The 18,294-nt window shown below is 38.5% G+C and overlaps 1 protein-coding gene across 5 annotated transcripts in view; it reads right to left on the minus strand.

Moving 5' to 3' along the window:
- Nucleotides 1-18,294, minus strand: part of ROBO1 (roundabout guidance receptor 1) — a 650,911-nt gene that overhangs the window by 372,280 nt on the left and 260,337 nt on the right. For all 5 annotated transcript variants that reach the window (XM_055701108.1, XM_055701113.1, XM_055701111.1 and 2 more), the window contains exon 2: nucleotides 12,256-12,339. In XM_055701108.1, coding sequence (XP_055557083.1) covers nucleotides 12,256-12,339 — 84 coding nt within the window. The remainder of the gene's footprint in view (nucleotides 1-12,255; nucleotides 12,340-18,294) is intronic.

Genomic DNA, 18,294 nt, shown 5'->3' on the forward strand with positions numbered 1-18,294 from the left:
TGTCTGCCTAAATACAGCCGTCCTGCTTTGATCAGGCTGCCAAAATAAATGTGTCATGATGCTTTTTCTTTACCTCACTTCAGCTTCTGAACAGTAGAATTTAAGAGCATCTGCAGCTACAAAAAGACCTTAACCTTAATACAAGGACATTTGCCAACCAAAGTAGTTGAAAACTCATAAAGGTGCCATCTGGGTATTACAAAGGAATTAATTATTCAGATTTTAAAACTTGCTGCATCCACTCTTCAGAGAACTTTTATAGACCTATTAAGAAAGAGATCTCACCAAGTATATTCTTTCTAGGTATTATGTTCACAGTCACGTGGGTTAAAAAAAAATAAAAAACACTTATCCTTTCTATTCTGTTCTCCTGTGAGTCCCTACTTTCTTGATATTTGTAGCTGTTTTGCTTTGGATTGATATTCAGTATGTCGGCAAGTACAGAAACACAGAGAGAAGCTAGACCGACATATTTGCATGTATACACATGAATAAGCTTATAATAAACTTATATTGAATCTATGTATAAATTAATTAGTTCATAAAGCCCTTAAACTATAGAAGTATATTCTAACATATTTGTATGGCAAAAGCACATTCCTGTCCATAAAAACAGGGCTCTACAACTCTAGGCTGTGCTCCTGGAAGGAAGAGCAAACAACTCCTAACCTCTGTGGAGTTTTCTTTTTCTGGAAAGATAAAACCTCTGCATTCTGGAGTTTAAGGGCAGCCAAATAATCTTGCTGTTCATCACATCTTATAAGTATTCATTTTTCAAGCATCATTTTTAAGCCAAGAAAATAGTTAGCTACAGGTAGGTTAAGATCAACAAATGTGGGTGGGTTTTTTTTGTCAAAGTTCTTACTTTACAGAATCACAGACTGGTTGAGATTGGAAGGGACCTCTGGAGGTCATCTTGTCCAGTCCCCCTGCTCAAGCAGGGCCACCTAGAGCCTGGTGCCCAGGACTGTGTCCAGGTGTCTTTTGAATATCTCCAAGAATGGAGACTCCGTGACTTCTCTGGGCAACCTGTGCCAGTGCTCAGCCATCCCCACAGTGATACAGTGTTTCCTGATGTTCAGAGGGAACCTCCTGTGTTTCAGTTTGTGCCCATTGCCACTGGGTGCCACTGAAAAGAGCCTGGCTCCATCCTCTTTGCATCCAGGTATTTATACACATTGATAAGATCTCCACATGTTACTACAAAATTGAGTGCACTGTTAGCTCAATGTCTATTCTTAATAAGCTAAAAATGGCATACTGTGCTGATGCGCTTGAGATAAAGCTAGATTATGGCTGCCCAACTGTTAGCTGTGTGTTAAAACTAATCTCACTTGTAGGAAAAATGCACACCTACTTTACCTAAACAAACATTCCCTCTGCAAGTCCTTCCCTTCATTATGAAATCTTTCCTTTGGGATGATTATGCTGTTTACCTGGCTTGTATTCCCTTATAAGATCTTGAATTTTGAAGAATTTCCATCAGGGGCTCTCTGAAATCAAAACATTGTCCTTATGCAGAATTTTATTTTTTTCCTCCAAATCTTCAAAACATTCTTGCAAGTCCCCAAAACGTAGGAGGGGAAGTCAAATGTTGATTGCAGTTTCTATTTCAAAATTACTATTATTTTCTTTAGAGAAGGTTTATTTAATTTCTCGTTGCATACTATCTGATTGTTTTAGTTATGTTATGGATGCATTTTTTTTAAATTCTTAATAAACCCAGAAGTAGAAGTAGTTATGTTTATGCATATAAATTTTGCACAAAAATCCAGTTATGCCTTGGGTGATACTGTATGCTCAAGATCTGAAAATCATGCTGTCAACAATTGTGTGCATGTTATAGAACAATATTCACACTATTCCCACAAATTCCTACCTATCTTTTTCAAATAAGTTTTCTTTCTATTTATCTATTTAATAATGGTCTGGAAGGTATAATTTAACAGCTACAATTTTGGAGGAAAAGATCACCCCTAAGCCATTTTCAGCCTCCTGTGATGTGCTTAATGTTCAATAAAAATGGTCTCTAACCTCTATATAATACTTGAACATCGCACAGTTATTTTTTCCAGAGAAACAAGCACCTTCCTCGCCCACCATACTATTATGCTAAATTTGTCATTTGAGGTTTTGTAAGAAATCCAGAACACTAACTTTGTAGTGACTAGTTCAGGAAGTTCATGATCCTTTCGCATTCTTTTTCCTTTCTCTTGTGCTTTCTGTCAAAGTTTACCATTTCTATTGGTGCGAAGACTACAATATTATCCATTTATTTAAGCAAAAAAATAAAGAAAAATAACCTACATATGAAATGATGAAAGGCGTCAGTACACATCGGAGTACAAGTAAACAAACTTTGCTCTCCAAAAGTTTAAATCTACAGAAAGGCAATTTGGTTTCTCTCACACAATACTTACTCCTAACAGAAAGAGCAAAATCTTCTGTTTGGGTTTGCACTAATCTAGAAACAAGATAGAGAACCGTATTCTGCTAAAGATTAGATAGAAATAAATACAGAACTTAGTTTTTCAGTGGTTTTTGAACGGGTGAGTTATGAGTGTTGGAGTGGGCTGGTTACTCCATTCCGAGTTTAGCCAAACTGCCACCCTTCTTTTCCTGTTGTATATTCAGAAATTAAACACGAAATTAACACCAAACAAGCAAACAAACAAAAAAAACCAAAAAAACAAAAAACCAACAACCAACCAACCAAAACCAATCAGGAGAATGAAGCAACCGGAGTTTATTACCTCACAAGAACCATCTAATGGGAATAAAAGGAAGAGTCTAAGAAGAGGCAGAGAATCTAGTCACAAAGGTAGTGCCGGTTTGGAAGGGATTATTTCATAATATTCATTGTTTGGGGGGGGGGGGGGGGGGGAAGGTTCTGCCTGTACTTAGAAGTCCAAAATAATTTAGGATTTTCTCAATAAAGAAACCAACAGTAAATTTTAGTAGTAATTTTTCACTGCCTTTTAGGAAGTATCAGACTTAGAAACACTATAAATAAAGTATTGTCCAGTAAATTGTAAATGTTGCCACAGAAAAATGTCTCCTTTCTTCAACAAGGGTCAGTGAAAATCAATACATTTCCTTCTAAAAAGCACTCCACAATGTTTTAACGCTTGTAGGTGATGGTTCAACTTGTTCCGGTTTACGGATAAGGAACATAAAAGAATCACACACTCACAACACATCCAAAGCACTGGAATGAAAGTACTGGTCATACTTCCAGAAGGATCTGACAAAAATAACTCCGCGCCTTCCGAGAGATGTTGATTTTTATTTTCTTATTCAGTGTTGATGTATCAAGCGGTGATGCTAGGACAAGAGTTGTGATTATAAACAATGCTAAAAGGAGAGATCAATTTTAATGGGAAATCCTAATTTGGTAGATTCTTTAGATTTTTCAGCTCCCCATGTATTGGGTTCAACACTGTCTCCCATAATATTCATGTATCCAAGCAGTGACATTATGGTCTGAGTGGGTGAGCCGTCCGATGAGTCAAAACTCGATGATTCATCATCTCAGAAGATAATGGTTGTTGGGCTGCAGCCTACCTTGAGGACAGTAACAAGAGGGACCACCAGGTCTGTCCTGGGACCTGGCCTGCTTAAGATCTTTGGCAGTGCCCTGGAGGCAGTGAGGGAGGGCACGCTCCTCACGTTTGCAGGAAAAAGCAAATGGGGGAACCAGCCCACGTGCCCAACAGCAGGGTTGCCACTTGGAAAGAGTCAGGCTGGTGGGGAGGGCCACAGGAACCTGCAAGGAATTTAACAAAGGCAAATGCAAGTCCTGCTGTGGGACCACCTTCGCAGTGGTCCAAGCAGGGTGAGACACAACATGCCTAAGTCAAAACAAAAGGGGTTCAGACCGAATATATGGAGAAGTTTTTTCCCTATGGGCAGTGGAGTGGGCTGCCCAGCGAGGCTGTGCCAGCTCCATCCTTGGAAGTTTTCAAGACCTGACTGGATCAAGCCCTGGGCAGCCTGGTCTGACCTCAGAGCCGACCCTGCCTGCACAGGAGGTTGGAGTAGAGACCTCCAATGGTTGCTTCCAACCTGAATTGTCCTGTAAATCTGTGATCCTGAATTATCCTGTAAATCCATGATCCTATATAGTCCTTATGACAAAATACCAAAAATGCTAATATCTGAATTACAAGAAATTACCTTTCAACATTTTTATTTTCCTGTAACACTTTAGAAAGTGCATTATTTTAGACCAAAAAAAATATGTTGTCATCTATACAGTGCATTGCACTGCTATGCATTTAATGAGATGTGCATTATTTACTTCCTACTTCTTTAAATAAAACAAATTTCCTGGCTAAAACAAAAGACTAACTTGCATGATTAGGAGTGATCTCCTCTTGCATTTCTCACCCTGTGATAGCTCATACTCTTTTGACCTACCGGCAGAAATTTGCACTTCTGAACATCTTCACAAATTGCTTCGTATCCTTAATTCACTGAACTGACAGCAGTGTCTAAGCGTAATTTTCTCTGTCTTTACTCTTGCTAGGAGGCCCTCAGCAGAAAGCCCCTCGTCAAACTCCAGGGGTTCCTGTCTGTGACAGTCCAAACAGAAAAGAGAAAGTATAATACTCTGTGGACGCCTTTTGTTTTGATTTCACTTGCCTTATGATTAATTAGGAACACACAAACTCAAGATTAAAATGCTTATCCTGGGGAATCAAATCTAGCATGCACAGCTTATCACAAAATTAAAATATTTGGAAAGGAGATTTCAAACTTCTGTCTGAAAACTGCTCTAGAATCTGCTGCTTTAAAACATCTTAATTTTCTATCCTAAATTAACTGGACTCCATTTTATGCCTGCTTATTCTTTTGTCAAGAAGAAATGTGTAAGTGAAAGCTTAGAATCACCCAAGGTAAGAGTTCACATTTTGAGCACTGTTTGAAGATAGGCTATTTACCAATAACCGGATTTCTTCAGGTTGTAGAGTTTATATGCTCTGTAGCTATTTTTTTCTCTTAAGAACATAATGCTGGCAAGAAATGCCAATCGCATCCCCCTTTCACTAAGGCCTCTGTCAAAATAAACTTTCTATTCCCTGATTATTTAAATAGCCCTTTCATGCACCTTCTCTAGCTCAAATTTATCTTCCTGAGATATGGGTATTTAGAACAATCCTTAGTATCTCAGCTATATAGGGTCATATACTGATATTAATGTCACTATTAGACAAATTCTTCACACAATGTTTTGGGGTTTCTTTGGGGGTGGCTGGGGGGTGGGGAGCGGCTGTCATTTAAAATTGGTCTGATGGCTACCAGAAAACTCACTAACAGGTTGAGAAGCATGGGATGTTGCCGTTGCTTCCCATTTTAATCAAAGCTCTGCCTTGAAATAACTGGAGGAGGAGATTTTCTTTAAAATTTTTCATAAAAACTGGCAAAGCATGATTTATATCAGTGGGAGTATTTGTGCTCCAATATTGCTAATATATGTTTCAATAAAATTATTATTGCCCAAACATCACTATCATTGACAGAGAAGTCTATCGATTGGTGTTATATTTAAATCTATATTTTAATACATATTAAAAAAAAAAAAAAAAGCCTCAGTATCTGTTTCAGAAGAATGCTTGCAAAGAGAAGCACAAAACTGAAAAGACCTCTCTGGCAGTTTAGATTGACATAGGGAACAGAGAGATTGCTGATGGACAAGAGCAGGGGATTTTTTTTTTTTCTTCCTTTCTTTCTTCTTTTTTAAATAACCATAACAGTATCCATCTGTTCCTGGATTTAGAGTGCAGATGTACTCTGAGAAGTAACTTTGTAAAATCGGTATCATGGGGCTCTGTGTTCATTCTCCCAGTGACTCAAGAGCACACTTGCTCAGTTGGCAAGTTTTAAAAAAGAGAAAGACTACGAAAAAGGTCTTAACTGCTAGCTTTGCATACATCCTGCGGTGTAAAAGTCAAGCAGAAGTCTACTGTGCATTACTGCTAGCAATAAGGGTTCACTAACTGCAATTAAATTAACATTGCTGCGGTTTAATCTAGTGATTCATTCGACTCTGTCAGATGTCTATTGGTTCTGCAGTGCAAACGAGTGTTTGTTTTTCTCTTCAGGTTTCTGCCATGATGAACTCAGTGCAATATGAGAAATGCCAATAGCTTACTTGGAATACTTGTACAGAAACAAGACCTTTGCTTTGTTCAGACAGTGCTACCTACCTGCCTCACACCTGAAATTACAGCTGCCTCCCAGCCCAAAATACCCAAACTCTGCAACATACATGTTCATGCACCAATTTTTCCACCCCATTAGCCAAACACTGCTTACTTTTTAGCATGGGGTGGTTGGGGTTTTTTTTTTTCCCCAATATTACTTATTCTTTCAACTAAACTTTAAAGATGATAATCTAGAAGGAATTTCAAATCAAATAGCAACTATCTCTTTACAACATTCTTACTTGTCATTGTGTTGTGTATCGTAGCTTTTTCTTCTCTCACCCCTTTCTCTCAGTCACAAAATCTGTATATGCATTTACTACCTCTACTAATCTGTTACAATAGAAATGGCTGAAAAATACTCCATTTCTCATTAAGTATTACTGTAAATTTCCACCTTTGATGTCATAGAAGTCTTAGAAGTGTTTCTTGAATGGATAACTAGTGTAAAGTTACTGGAATAGAAAAAGAAATATCTTAGAGGTGGTCGTGCAATGAAGAGAGATTTCCCCCTTGAAATGCTCACCAAGGGCAATCCGTCCTGTTTGACACTGGACAAGCAGCGATCCACTACAAACAACTCCTCTAATCACATAACAATATAGTAATGAAAAATAAAGGTAGTGTGAGAAGAAGGGATGGGATCCTTTGTCTTACCACAGAACACTATCACAATGTTTTTGTGATTAAAATCAGGGAGGGAAAAATAAAACACTAACTTTGGGTCACACATGGGAACCACCAGATTTCTCTGCATACTGGAAGAGTCTTTAGAGAAAACTGTGAATAAAAAAGTTTATTTGGAAAGATTCCTTTCAAAAGTCATGAATCTACTTAATGAGGAGTGGTGATCCTTGTCTGCAAAAGTTTGACTATATAGCGTTAATTTAACAAGCCATCATTCTGGTCTCTGTAACACAAGCAATACGCTGTGATCTGTTAAATGATCCCCGATATTTGTGTCACAGTTGATTTAACAGGAAATGTGCTACTTCCTGGAATATCATTCAGCGCGCACACTTCGATAGCACAGCACAATGCAATCTCAGAGATTACTCTGCAGCCATTGATTATGCGGAAAATAACTGAGGCTCATACCTGGTGCTTACTGCCCTTGCACTATTTTGGGGAGGAAAATAGAAGCTCATGAGCTAAGAGTGAATGGGTACTTTACTAATTAGGCTGGCAAACTACATGGGAAATCTGATTTGGAAATACTGCTTTACTCTTTTCTTGAAAATCAGCTCTAACAAGGAAGAATTAAACAGAAAAATATGTTTAGTCATTTTAGTCAGGACAGCTTTATCCTATGCTCTTATTCAGGTTTCCTCACTCCCTGCTCCCTGTTGCAGGGTTCTGGCTCTCAAAGCTCCTCAGGAACCGAAGGACATCATTCAGCACATCACACACCCCATCTGACCATTAATCACAAGCTCTTCTCTTGGAAATCCTGATGTTATTTAAGGCCCTTCCTTCTATGAGTTTTTATTCCAAATTCTCCATCTCTTGAGTTCCTCCAGTATCTTATTTGGATGATTTTCCATATTTCTCCTCTGATACACAGTGGGAACTCTCCTTGATCTCTTTCCTTGCTTCCTTTCTTTTCTGTTTGTCCCTGTACTTATGTCCAGGACTTCAATGAAAAAAACACAAAAAAAATCCCCAAAAAACAATGGGCAACTTAAGGGTTTCTTTCCACTGTAAAATAACTGTTCATACAATAGTCTTTGCCAGACATGTCTGCAGTCTAAACCTGATCAAGATCTGGATTCCTACTTGCACCTTCCATTCCCCTGCCTTCCTCTGATGACCAGAAAAGATTTCATTATATTCTCTGGTGCACACTCCTATCACCTGCTTCTCCTTTCAAAACCTAGATCAAAACTGTTGGAGCGGTGGAATTACTGGCAATTGGTTTTGGGTATCTACATCACTGCTAGTCACCTGAAGTTCCTTTAAAGTCTGTAGGAAGAGAAACAGGCAGAGTTATAAAGCATTTCAGAAAACTACTTTGGATGTCTTCCTTAGGGCAAATTAAATAAAACACAAAGCATCTAAATCATATGCTTTTACCCTCTTGAATGTCACTGTGATCTGGCCTGTTCTTTATGCACATAGTTAAAATAGTAATTTAGATTTTTACTATTACACGTCTTAACTATGCAATTATTTTCCAATCTGGTCTTGACAGAGTAGAATTGGTCTTTTGTGAAGATGCAGACAAGGTGACAAGGTAATCTTGTTGGCTCATTTCTTTAAACTGACAGTTACAAGTAAAATTTTTTGTTATTTTTTTACCCTAAATCCTCTGCTGAATCAAGCCAGGTATGTCTGGCATCTTTAATACGATTCCTATTTGGTCACATCAGCTTTTAGATGTTTTTTAATTCTTAGCATTTTTCTCATATCAAATATGCAAAAGAAAAACCTATAAACTCCTTCACTCTAACATCATTGTCGTGCATATGGAACAATCCTCAGTGACTGAAATTCTTATCCTGATTTGTTATTATTCAACCCCTATTTATTTACATTACAAATGTTTTCCAAAAGTGATCGTCTTTAATATAGATGTGTATACAGTCTCTCCATTTGAGTCTACAGTTAAAAACTACTAATTAAAAAACCTGGTGATCTATAAAAAGTGCAAAAATCTATTGGATACCACATTGCTACATTGATTAGGGAAATAAAAAGCCTAGGGTTTGGTCCTGTAACATACTAAGAATCAGGAAAAGTCAAATACAAGTTCATCATCGGTCTTGAAATTTACCAAGAACTTTAATCATTATCTGAAAGAACTTGGGTCAGCAACTCCTCTTCCCTGCCTGAAAGCGACGTGCTTCCTGTTTGGTACGAGGTTACTTCTCAAGGCAAGTGCTCACATCCACAGCGGAGCCAGAACCTAACGCGATAGCCAAAAATCTCCTAATTTAAAGCAGACTTTAGGAGAACACACTGAAACACTCTCTAGGAGTCAGGCACCTCCACTTAAGAACAGTATGAAACAGCTGCATATATTCATCCTGAAAAACATATACAGAAAGAAAAAGATGTAGGAAGAAATCATAATCTTTAACCCTGAAACGTCCCATAGTAGCAAATGCTTTGCTTATTTACCTCGCAGCTAAACTTACATGCAACTAGGAAGACGTGCCCTACAGATCTATCACTGCTCTTAGTATGAGTAAAAATGTACGATCCTACTGTATGCCAGCAGTTATTAGCTTGTTTGGGTTTTGTCCATTCAGACACCACCTGAAGATAAATACAGGATTAGAGAATAAATTGCTGAGGTTTTTTGCCCATGGGTCCAGACATCCTGGACTTAGCTGAATGATTTTGGGAACGAAACAGAGAATTATCAGCACAAGCAAGCTTCTGGAATGGTTTTCCTTTTGGAGAATGGAATTCCATAGGTAAGAGAGAACAAAAAATGATCTAAGAATACTTTTGTAAAATCCAGGAACTCCATATTAGGCTCACATAAATGAGCCCATAAATTAGAAAAAAAAACCCTGTAACTTTACGTATAAGATTGTATTACAGTTAATGTTGTTCTTAATAATCTTTACTGATTATTACAGAAACCTCTTGGAGTAATTTTATTAAATACCTTAGGGCTTCTCTATAGAAATCAAGGTATACACACATAGTGCTACTCATTACTATTACATTGTGGTGAAGAAATACTGGATCATTAAATCTTTAAACATGAAAAACCTTGTTCTTTATTCAGTGCTCTTTCAAATAAGAGGCATAAAAACTCCAATTAAACAAAACTGGCCATCCTCTCGGGTTTCATATTTGGTCAGCTTGTGTTTGCTTCTAACTTGATCCTGACTCTTGTGCTTGTTTGGAAAATGCCTATTAAAACATGGCCTAGAGTTAAGATCCGGAGCCTCGGGGGAACTACTAGACCAGGGTTTGATGTTGTCAGCCTTCCCCATGACCCCATTAGTCTCTGAGAGGCAGGTTAAACCGCTGCAATGCCCTGCAGAGACATGGCACCCAGGTGCATGTGCACACCTTGGTTTGGGCGAAGGATCCCTGTGGATGGGCAGGTGCAGAAGGGTCTGTGCTCTGCTCAGGAAGCAATCCCATGTCCCCACACTCAGAGGGGACCTACTCTTTTAAACACCACCGTGTATGCCTTAAATACTGCCCTGCAGGAGGGCGACAAAGTGCAGCACCACCTGCAGCCCTCGCACCCTCTGCCTGCCATCACCCACCTGGCACGCTTGCCATGCAAGTCTCCAGCCCCTCTTTGAAATATACCAGTAGGAAAAGTGATGGTGTATCCCCCTGAATTCCTATCCCTGCTACTCCTGTGGCTAAGGGAGCTTATGGAGAGCACATGCAGGGCCCCCTCTCCCACCTCCATAGGGAGATGTGAGGCTCTGGGCACAGAAATCCACCTGCTGAGCACCAGCCCCAGGCCAGGGAGGGGTGAGAAGCTGGAGGGGAACTGATTGCTCCTCTCTAGGTAAAAGCAAGCAACTTTATTATTAATAGAGTCTCACTCGTGGTCCCACGTAAATTAGTGGCTGCTTAAACACAAAACCCAGGGATCACCGTTTCCAGCCCCATTTTCTGAAAGCCCAAATCTAACTTCCAGTAACTCAAAAAGAAAGCATTATTTAAGCTATATTAATTTTCTTTTTTTCAATATGATGACCCCATATGCATCAGAGAGCACAGATGCGCCAAACTCGGGGCATGGGGGAGGTGGGGGGGGGGGGGGGTGCATTTAGAAAAAAAAATAGGAATAATCAGAATATAGAAAAGTTAATAACCACATGCAGTAAAGTTCATGCCATGGCTTTCTGAGAAGGCATCTATCTTCTTGACTGAGGGGAAATTTGTATTGCCTTGCTTTTTTACCTTTTTAGAAAAAAAGACTTTTAAAATGGAATAAAATTTTGTGTCAAGGTTTTTAACCACATGCAGGGATGTTTTGTGAGGCGTAGGCAACGAAAGCCATAATCATTGTCAGTGGTGTATAACAGACTTGAAGTTTTATGAATGGACAAGAAATTATGCCCTCTTTGTTATACCTGCCTATCCTCTTCTTCTGTCCTATAAGACTGTTTTAGTTATGAATGTCTGATTCATACGCTTTTGTTAGGAACTTGACTATAAGCAATTTTACACAGTGTGAGCAGTAGTAGCACTAGTAACCCACCAATACAGTGTTCAAAGAACATCTTCCAGTTAAATGCCCAACTCCTCACTCCTTCCCTTCCCAAAAGTTGCTACCACCAGAAGAATTATTACTTACCTTCACAACCTAAAGTAATTTAGATCTAAGAGTCTGCCACTGTCCTGGACCACCCGTAGTTCATGAAACCCCTGAACTCGGGAACTCTGAAGCTGAGCCCGCGCTGCGGTCAGTAGCGTGTCTGGAGTGACTCCTGGAGCTGGGTATCGTCTCAGCACGCAGAGGAGTTACAGAAATGGGCTCCTCAGAGATCCCTGCTGCTACATATCGTATGGTGCTGCTTATCTGTGGATTTTCTTATTTGGCCTAGAGACATGTTTCTCTAGTTTATGCAATGCAGAGGTCAGTGAAATAGATTCTTCTCCAATCACGTTTTAGTTTGACTTGGACTTTTTTCCCTGCTGCAATATATTTTGGGTTTGTTTAGAACAGAAACAAAGCAAAAAAACAATCCCAAATAAACACATTGAAAAATCCCTGTCTTTGGTCTTTGGAAAAATTTCTCTTGGATGATACATTGCCTCATGCACTAACATACACAGTTTGAAGGAGAATAATGGGTGCATTGTTTCAAGAACAGAAAATTCCTTTAAACATTTAAATAATTGAAATGTACTAACACACAACAAAAAGACAGTCATCTTGGTTAGTTAAAAGGCACAAGAATATCTTCCAACAGCACTAACAAAGTTGAACTTCTAGGGTGATGATGAAAGATAGTCAGCTAGCAAAGATGATTAAAAAAACGTGTACAGGTGGTAATGGCAGATGTATTTTGAAAGTGTCAGAAGGAGGCAGTCAGGAATATTTTGGAAAGATGCACTCTACCTGTGTAGCCCAGCGAATTGTCGCCATTATCAGAGGTGGGGAGTGGTGTCCCGCTGTCGTTTCCCCTCTCTAGGTCGCCGGAGTCTGTCGGAAACAACACCAGAGCTGCTGATGGGGTCACAGGAGTAACAGTAGTTGCCATTTTGATCACAACACGTCCAGACACGATTAAATCCACACATGACAGCAAAAGCCACAGTGCCAGTGCACGGCACACTTTGTCCTTCCCCTGCCGACATGGTGGTGCCCAGCAAAAGGTGGCGGGGAGCATCACCCCAGGTCCCCTAAATGCTGCTCGCTGTCCCTCTCTGCCCACTCCAGGTCTCGCTCTGCAGCCCGCCAGGCGTGGTGGCCACCCTGCCAACCAGCCAGCACAGGCTGTGGTGAGCATATGGGGACGGGAAGGCAGGGGAGCTGAATGCTAGCATTGCTAATTTTCCACCTTATTGTTAATCAAAGCTATTGACTGTGATCACTCCCCATCATCGCTTCATCTCCTGGCAATTACAGACTCAGGGGACTTCACCTCTTTGTGGGGAGGAGGCGGGGGGGGACAGAGGGGGGGGACTGGACGACTGTGTCTTGGCAAGCACGGGGGCGGGGGGGCTGCTCTACCTCTTCTGGAAGATGGGGCAGAGGAAAGGGCTAGAGCCCCTTTATGAAAAGGCAGCAGTTCAGCAGCATAAGGAGTAAGATGCATTTTCTGAGTTCAAAGATGCTTGCACAGAAACACTCGATTTCAATGTCACATAAAAAAAAAAAAAAAGGAAAAAATGGAAAGGCAGCTGGTCAGCTAAACGCATAAATGAACATGTGTTTTAAGACCCCAAGATAAATTGCTGATCAAAGCACCACAAAGCACTGTGAGGATAACTCATAATAATGAACTAAATAATTCAAAGAAAAAAATAAAATTAAAATCCCAGTGGCTCTGAAAATAAAACAGCACAACCCAAAGGAATTTGTAGTCAATATCACTAGATCTTTTTACTCGTCTATGCAGCTTAATGTAAAACTGTTTGTTAAACTTAAATTCTATTTTTAATTTACTTTTGATAGTGCACTGTTCAACAGAAAACACCTAAAAAGAAACATTCATATTTTGTTTAGGAAAAACTGCAAGAAGCAAATCTCTTTGCAGGAATATCACTACACAACAATAAGCTGCTTATTTCTTTTTCCTGTTGACAGGTGTCAAATTATTTATTAATTATTGTAAAGACCCTGAATAGGAAAGATATGTTATGCTTTCTCCCACACAGACTTATTCTGGACTTCTATAATCACTGAAAGTTACTGTTCCTTTTCAATAAAACGCACATATTGCTAAAAAAGTATTCTGAAGTTCCACAAAACATTTAAAGCAAACTAGAAAAAAAAACCAAAACTAAAGAGGATTTTTTTTCCCCCTGGATGCTTAATTTTACTAGCTCTGTCAATCTAATTTTTAAAAATGTGAAGCCAAACATTCATATTCTCCATGTTTTGTTTTGTTTTTTAAATCTTAGAGAGACAGCATCCTTACAAATAGAAATCTTTTTACAGAATTACAAAAGAAAAACAAAAATAAAACCTAAATCTTCAAGACCAATCCACTTAAGGGGACTTAATGGAAGAAACAATTATTTTTAAAAGTCAATTAAAGAATTGATAACATCTTTTAAAGTACTGCTGCACATATAATAAGAGACCAAAACCCAAAAACCAACTAAACACCAAGATGGTGCTTCATCTTGGCAGATGAAAGAAGTGAAATATGTTCGTTTATTGGTCCATTCATCTTTTTTGCCTCACTAATGGCCAATGTCACGTACATCTTTAAAATCTGCTCTGAAAATGGCTTTAGAGTGACTGGATCAACATTCTGCTTCTCCAGATTGCTCACTTATTTGCATTCAAGGGTGGACCGGGTCAGAGTTTTAAATTACAGCAGTAAAGGACAGAAGGACAAGACTTTTTATTACATCAAGTGGCAGAGGCTGTGCCTACTTATTTTAGGGCAAACGTTTATAATCAACTACAGAAAGCTCAGACGGAGATTTCAAGCAACAAACATGCTGATGATCATTTTGTAAGACTGATTGCCTTTTAGGAGATTTAACCACACACTGCTCAAAATGATGAAGAAGGAAGAAGACGCACTGAAAGCTACTGGAGTGTTCTATGTCTTGGTGTATTGTCTGGTGTCATGTACAAAATATAATTGCATAATGAATTGATCTTTTTTACCCAAGATACGACCTCAGACATGGCACTCCCACCAGCAGGCCACCCTCCTCGTAATACCTCCCAAACCCACCAATGCTAATGCCCTTAGCAAGGCTCACTTTGGAGTTTAAATAGGAGCAGTCTGCGTTTCAGAAATGCTGTGCATTCAATACAGCCAACAGGACACGAGAGCAGCAGCTTTAGAAACTAGGCTGCAACTACTTGCAGCCATTTAGACCTGAAAATCTTGGTTTCAAATCCTCCACTGATGGAAATGAGGGGATTAGTCTCTTTTTAACAGTAATGATACTTACATGATATCTGTTACTGACAACGTACTTGTTCTTTACAGTCCAAAATACACAGATATATTCACTCATTCTTTGAGAAACATGGCTTTTCTACCTGATATCAAACATGATAGTCAACTAATGTTAACTTATGGTCTCTGGCTGAAAACTACTTTCAGTAATGATGCTCACTGATGTTCAGCTCTTGCTGTGGTTTAATTCTACCCATTTCACTCAATGGTAAGTCTGCGCCCAAGTCCTACATTTTGGGCTGTGGCCCCTTGCACTTGGCTGAATGTAATTTTAGCTCTGTCACAAGATCCAGCTTTGCCTTTCCTTGGGACTCCCTCTTAAAACTTAACAGAAATAAGTGCTATTGACTTAAAAGAGTGCATTTCACCATGAGACTGCTGTGAAGGCACACTGCTGAATGGGTGGTAAAGTGCCTGAATGTTAAGAAGTGACGTATTTCTTATGACTAGTGTGCTGTAGGATCAGGCAATTTTTGACTTGCCTTTGTTAAACATAACGAAAAATTTTACATCACTACACTTCTTGAACAGTCACCATGCCAAAAAAGGTGTAGAGAATGAATTATAAAACCTGAAAGATTCACCTGATATATGAAAAAATTTACAGCTCGGTCCAAGTCAAAGTGGAGGCTGAACTTGATGCCTCATCCTTCAGAGAAATAGCATAATCACTTTATAACAGGTTCCACAGAACTGACAGAGAGATGTCCCTCAAAACAGCTCTCCAGTAAGGCTGAACATCTTGGCTGAATTTGTGTATTAGACAGGAGGAATTTAAACCAATGTCTTTGATATTCTAGCTGCCAAGAGAAGACCATTTTCAGTGAAATAAAACTTACACTTTAAAAAAACCTAGGCAGAAATTGGTTGATTCATGAAGTTAAAAAAATCAACAACAACAACAACAAAAACCCCCAACCAACCACCAAAAAAACCAGAACAAAACCCAATATTTAATTCAACAGAATATTATTTCTCCCTGTAAATACCCAATACTTCAGGAAGATGGTAAAAGGATTTTTTCTGTGTACCCCCTCCCTCTTTTTTTTGTAGTACCAAATGGGTTTATTTTGGAAAAGGAAGATGAAAAGCAGAGACTTGACTACCAAAGAGAAAAAAAGGTGCAAGCTGCCCCTTATTGATTGCTACTACAGTTTTCTTTCATAGGAAGATTTGAAAAAGGCTGCCTTTGAGAGGAGGAAGCGCCTCATCATGATAAAAAAATCTCATTCCCTCTCTACAACCATTTACAAAGCAACCATTCAGTAATTTGGGCAAGTATCTTCTAGCATAACCCCCCCAACCAACCAAAAACAACAAAAAAACCCCAACAAGCATCTATTTTGACTTGATAGGAGAGTGCTAAGTTTATCAACACTGAGCCGTCTAACTTTTTGGTGGAATGGTTTCAGGTTTAGTCACTGCAGCCCAAGCACAGACAATATCTTCAAAGCAGCAAGAGGATTTAGCTTAATCACACAAGTTCATAACAAGTTTAAGTGGTCCAATGGCAGTTTGATAGCACCGAAGATTTATGTGAATGCAGGGAACTTTTTCCAATGAAATTTCCACTGAAATCTCTAAGTTATTCCATTTTATTGGACTGCAGCAGGAACTACTAAACACCAATCATGCTTTAAATTACCTATCTTCTAAGTCTTCAAAATGATCAGAAAATCAAAATACTAAATATTTACTATTGTTATTCATTCTCTTGGCTCCTACAACACCTCAAACCACACAGCCACATTTATTTTCATGGATACTTGCATTCAAGTGCTTTGTGCAATTCTAACCTCAAAAATTATATTAAATATATTTTTAACCATGGCTCTTCTATTCATTGAAAATTCACCAGTGATTTTGGTTTTCCCCACTGGTAGGAGAAAGTGATGCCATCAGTTATTGTGTCTTTTGTACCAGGGAGATATGTCTGTGTGACACATTTTATTGGCAATGCATCCTCAAAAAGTCCCCAAATTAATCAGTATTGATGCCCTGACCCATCCTCCTGGAGGAAATAAAGAAAAATGGAAAATACCTAGGAAACAACTTACTACTGTAGGAATCTCATGTATCTGCCCTGGTCATTGTTTATCTGAAATTAGCGCCATCTATTGAACAATGTCTGATTACAAAAATAGTAACTGTTACCATATTTAATTTCAAAATATAAAACTTCATTATTTCTTGTTACATTTCTCTAAATTTCATTATCATCATCAGCTTGGGGGTACAAAATTGGGAGGAAACAGCACGAACAGCATTTTGCAAATGAACATTAATAAAAGATTAGGGTGAAGCAAATTAATATAAACTACTATCAATATTAGAATTGTGTTCTACAAATTGGATCAATTCCCATTGATTCCCTTCTAGTGATCTAGAGGAATTCACGAAGAGACATCAGAAAAAAAACCAAACAGCTGTGACTACATCAAACCACAATCTAAGATGAGGAATTAAATTAGTAGCCTTTTTTTTGTTTTCTCCCAGTATTGATTGTAGGTTTTTATTGCAATTACAGTAGAAATACACCATAATATGTCTTAAGGAATATTTGATTTAATTCTGTTTCTTCATTTGGTTATTCATAATAACAAAAGATTTCATGCTATCAGAGTACAGGTAAGTAAGGCTAATACTTTAGGGAAAAAACTACTGTTAATATAGCTGTGAGAAGTAATTTGGGGGTTGTATTTAGAAACACATAGACAAGGTTTCAAGATTGTAGACCTATGCTTCAGATCCAGAGCAAAAAGGAAAAGCTTCAAGCTATGATGCGTAGAACTGGGAATAATTAGACTACCCTTGGACTATCACCGCTTGTTAAACACTTACAGGTCTGTATCAGAAGCCTATATAGCATATGGCTGATTGACCTGGAGAATATCCTTACTGATGTTTCATATTAGCTGAAGGAAAATATTCTATTATTTTTCATATCGCTTCAAGAGCAATTTTCTAGAGACATTCACATTCAGCCAGCTAACTTGTTTAAACTGGATAACTTTAGGGAGTTATGACCATTTTCATCAGCTAAGAGTCTTCACAAGTTATTCAGTTCTTCATTGAAAGTTTATATTGCTCAGCTGCCTTGTCTTAAAAATTAAGAAAGGTTTAAGCTAAGCGGAAAAGGCAAGAATTTGTTCACACATATTGGCTTTAATCTGAGGATATGGCACAAATAAATTACGAATGAATCCATAAGGAGGCTTTTATTAATAAACTGTACAAGTATGTTGTAGCAACTCAATATATGGTTCTAAAAATAAAATGTGCACTTATAGGCAGGTACAGAAATGTTACTCATTACACACAGGAGACAATTTTCACATGAGAACAGAATACCTTGTGGTGTAAAAAAAATCCCTTAGAAACAGTTTTCTAATACAAAGAAGAATTTAGCTTTTATTTAATGATTTGAGTACCTTTCTTTTGGTTGTTTTCAGGCAACTGTGCATATGACTGAAATCCTGACAAAATCTAGGTAGTGAATGTTATTTAAA

This window comes from Falco cherrug, chromosome 2 (genome assembly GCF_023634085.1).
Source record: "Falco cherrug isolate bFalChe1 chromosome 2, bFalChe1.pri, whole genome shotgun sequence".
NCBI classification, from domain to species: Eukaryota; Metazoa; Chordata; class Aves; order Falconiformes; family Falconidae; genus Falco; species Falco cherrug.